The sequence below is a fragment of the Lepisma saccharinum genome, chromosome 7 (assembly GCF_977018435.1).
Source record: "Lepisma saccharinum chromosome 7, izLepSacc3.1, whole genome shotgun sequence".
Classification (NCBI taxonomy): domain Eukaryota; kingdom Metazoa; phylum Arthropoda; class Insecta; order Zygentoma; family Lepismatidae; genus Lepisma; species Lepisma saccharinum.
In genome coordinates, this window is record NC_139235.1 from 48,053,142 (window position 1) to 48,056,953 (window position 3,812).

The window sequence follows — 3,812 nt, forward strand, 5'->3', positions numbered from 1 at the left end:
GGAGGGGCTCCAGCATTGTCGGGTATGAATGGTTGACTGTAAAGGAAATTTGAGCCGGTGGTGCTTCAAGGAGGTTTTTTTTCCCCAGGAACAGGGAATTCTGAAGCAAAAACCTAACAGGAAGGGGAAAAAGGAGAAACCTAGAAATGAGCGGGATACGGGAAAACTAGATACACATTGATGTGCTAAATTCTTGTTGTTTCTGTTTTTCGCTTGTAGGAGAGCATAAACATTAGACATATTAAGACTCTGTTTTCCGTTTATGTATGAACTCAGCTGGTAATAATTGAGCTAAGAAGTGAAATAAATAAGTAAATAAATAAATAAATGTTAATGAAAACTGAAGATTGAACCAATTTTACAAATTTCATGTCAAATGTGAACCAAATATTATTAATTACATAGTCCGTGATTCAAACACTCTTCGAACAACGTACGAAAAGCCTGTTTATGATCTTTTAGGTGCTAGATTTGCTTTTACACTATCCTAAGAAAACACTTACATGTCCTTTGATAGAAATTTCTGGATATATCCCTACAATTTGTGAGCATTTCTTTTATATTTTATATTGTATTTTTTTTTTACTAAATATAGGGAATTTTAAGGCAAGAGAGGGAAAGGGATATTCCCCTCACAGTCCGAAAGATCACTGCTTTGAGCAGTGACCGATTTTGGATCTGGTCTCTTTTTGTTTTCCCCTTCTTGCTGTGTGTTTGTTAAAGTCTCGAGGTATTGCTTTTGCGAATTCCATCTATTGAAAAGCGGACTGTCGTCCCTGTGCTGTGGTGTAATACAGTAGTGAAGTGCATTATGGAATAAAATGAGTGTGATTGTGCGGTGGGGTGGAGAACTTGTTGAAGACGCCGTTGTCCAGCAAGGATTTTGCTGCCAAGAAGAAACTTGTGGATATAGGTAGGCCCACCCCTTCCTTCTCTAGCAGACATAGTAACAGAAACGAAAAATAAAGTGCGCCGATTTTGCGATTCATGATACGGAGCTGATACTTGGTTATGCGGTTGTAAAAAGTATTCAGCACTTTTCTGTTTCCTTCTGTTTTCGTTTGATTATTATTATTATTATTCATTATATCTAACTTTGCATATTTTTTATCGTTATGTTACTCATTGTGATAGGAATAACACTGACTTAATTATCAGATATCCAGAATTTTTAATTTGGTGAAAAATTCCAGGGAAGTGTTCTGAAAAAAATGGGGGGGGGGGTCGGGGGTCGATGTGTGTGGATAAATCACTAACCATGTCAGCCAAAAAATAACCACAATGGGAAATAGCCTTCGTCATGCTAGGCTTACACTGTTGGAAAGGTCACGCTCCGCCACTGTCAGTGACTGTACAACCCCCCTTTTGAACTTTCAGGTAATAATTTTAGATAAGTCTGAAGGGTGCAAAATGATCACATGGCCATGCACCCAAAAGTTTTAATTCATTCAATTTTCATATGGATTGAAAGTTTGGATTTTTAAGATTGTCTTCTGGCAATGTGATGCAAACAAGTGTTCTCAGCAAGGTTCAGTCATTTGCTTGCAACTTTCAAGACATACATTGCTCTTATAATCATTACATATCCTCTGATGATATGAGTATTGTATGCTCTTGAAATGTTGGAAGCAAATATGACTTAACTTAGCTATAATTTTATTGTTCATGACTCAATATGGTTTCATTGTTGTGTTAGACTGTCGTTAAGAATGTGTAACAATGATTGGCAGAGCTATCTGGGAAACTAGCTTTTAGCATGTCTACATTTGTTCGAGACTTTAAAAGGCTAGGAGTAAGTAATTCAAATAGTGGAGATATAGAGGCTGAAGAGAAACAAAGTGCTCAAAGAATCAAGAAAGTAGATAAGTTGCTAAAGGAAACACTGTGGTGGTAAATTAACAAGGATAAGCAGAAGGCTATGAATGGCAGTCCAGAAGTAGTTGTACAAATAGCAGAGGAAGAAGAAGAGATACTGTGCAGAATCTGTTACGACGGAAGTGCAATGGAGCCTCTGATGTCACCCTGCATTTGTACAGGAACAATGGGTCTCGTGCATCTGTCATGCCTGGAAAGGTGGCTGGAGGAGTCCAACACAAGAAGTTGTGAGCTCTGTGGTTTTATATTTGTCACCGAATCTACATACAGTTACGGACCATTGAGATCATTTTTGGCCTTTCTCAAGGACCCAGCATCGGTGACAGAAAGGACTCATTTCATGTGGGACTTCGTCATGTTCTCCTTCCTCACAATCCTGGTGGCCTTCTGTGGGTACTTGTGTGTCTGGGGAGCAGTGGCTTACCTTAGGGCCAAGGAGTCTGTGCAAAAGTCCAACTACACCACTGGCATAGGGCTGCTCTTGATAGTGTCTGTGCTGTTCCTTTCCTATGCCATTGCAGTTGCTATGGCTACCAAGCACCATGCTCACAACATTCAGAATTGGAGAAGACGACACATGGTGGTCAGGATATTGCCTAATCAAGGAGGTGACACGAGGACCAATAAAACTTGAACTAACATCATGATGTTTTGTGTAGCTAAGACTGTGCGTACACTTTTCGGATCTACTTTTACTATGATTATTGATCGTTGCTTGGGATGTTATTATGTATGCAGCAAAAATATCTAATATAGACATATCATAAGGTTACCTTGCAGGCTCAAACAATATACCGGGTGTCCGAGAAGTGTTTGTATGAAAACAAAAATTAACTGTATCCGCTATATGCAACATAGACATGAAAAGATGGTACCAAAATGTTCGGAAACTATTCAAGTTTTATTGGCAATAGGAAATAAATCAATAAATCTCCACGTGAGCACCCTTGGTAGCACGGAGTACATCTAGTCGAAATTCAACTTTTCGCCATGCATTAGCCAACATCAAAGGAGGGATTGATGTGATGACTTGGGTTATCCGTTGTTGCAGAGTTGCAAGATCAGATGCAGGAGTTCTGTAGACATTGTCTTTCACATAACTCCATAGAAAAAATCTAAAGGGGTTATGTCTGGAGATCGTTCAGGCCACGCCGTCGGTCCATCTCGACCAATCCATTTTCCAGGAAATGTCTGTTCAAGGTAGGAACGAACCTCCAGACTCCAATGTGGCGGTGCACCGTCTTGTTGAAAGATAACATCTGGGTGGTATTCTAGCAATTGAGGAACAGCAAACAATTGCAACATGTCGAGATACACTCCAGATGTTACGGTGTCCTCACAGAAAAAGAATGGTTCGATTATTCTGTCATGCAGCAGCGTGCACCAAACGTTTACCTTCGGGTTGCCCATGGTCGACTTCCTCACCTCATGAGGGGGCTCTTTACCCCAGATACGCACGATGTTTGAAACTGTCTCTGCACTGTTTTTTGTGACCTGCTCTCGTGAAACCACAGGACACACTCAGCCTTTTTCTGATTTGTGTACATTTCCAGTTTGCTGGACACTGGCACTGCTACACTACTGCAACGGTACAGAAATCTGAAACAAAAAAAACTTGAATAGTTCCCGAACATTTTGGTACTATTTTTTCATGTCTATGTTGCCTATAGTGGATACAATTAATTTTTGTTTTCATACAAACACTTCTCGGACACCCGGTAGATGCTTATATCTGATAATTTGATCGATTGAGTTGATGTTTGATGTTTTAAGTCAACTTTATGCACAGTAAGGCTAATCAGGACTGGACCTACAGTTTAAAGTGGGTTCTGAACCACTTATGTGCTCCACTTGGTATTAAACCCAGGAACCCTTGATTGCAAGGCAACGATGCTTCCACTGTGCCATCGGGGAGGCCCCTCACATCTGATAAGGAA

The 3,812-nt window shown here is 40.2% G+C and overlaps 1 protein-coding gene across 1 annotated transcript; it reads left to right on the forward strand.

Annotated features, from left to right (window-relative positions):
• The first annotated feature begins 1,744 nt into the window (after nucleotides 1-1,744).
• Nucleotides 1,745-2,559, forward strand: LOC145990221 (E3 ubiquitin-protein ligase MARCHF2-like). Its single transcript, XM_083125895.1, has one exon. It carries the CDS (start codon nucleotides 1,919-1,921, stop codon nucleotides 2,507-2,509), a length of 591 nt encoding a protein of 196 aa, XP_082982021.1. The 5' UTR covers nucleotides 1,745-1,918; the 3' UTR covers nucleotides 2,510-2,559.
• The last annotated feature ends 1,253 nt before the right edge of the window (nucleotides 2,560-3,812 follow it).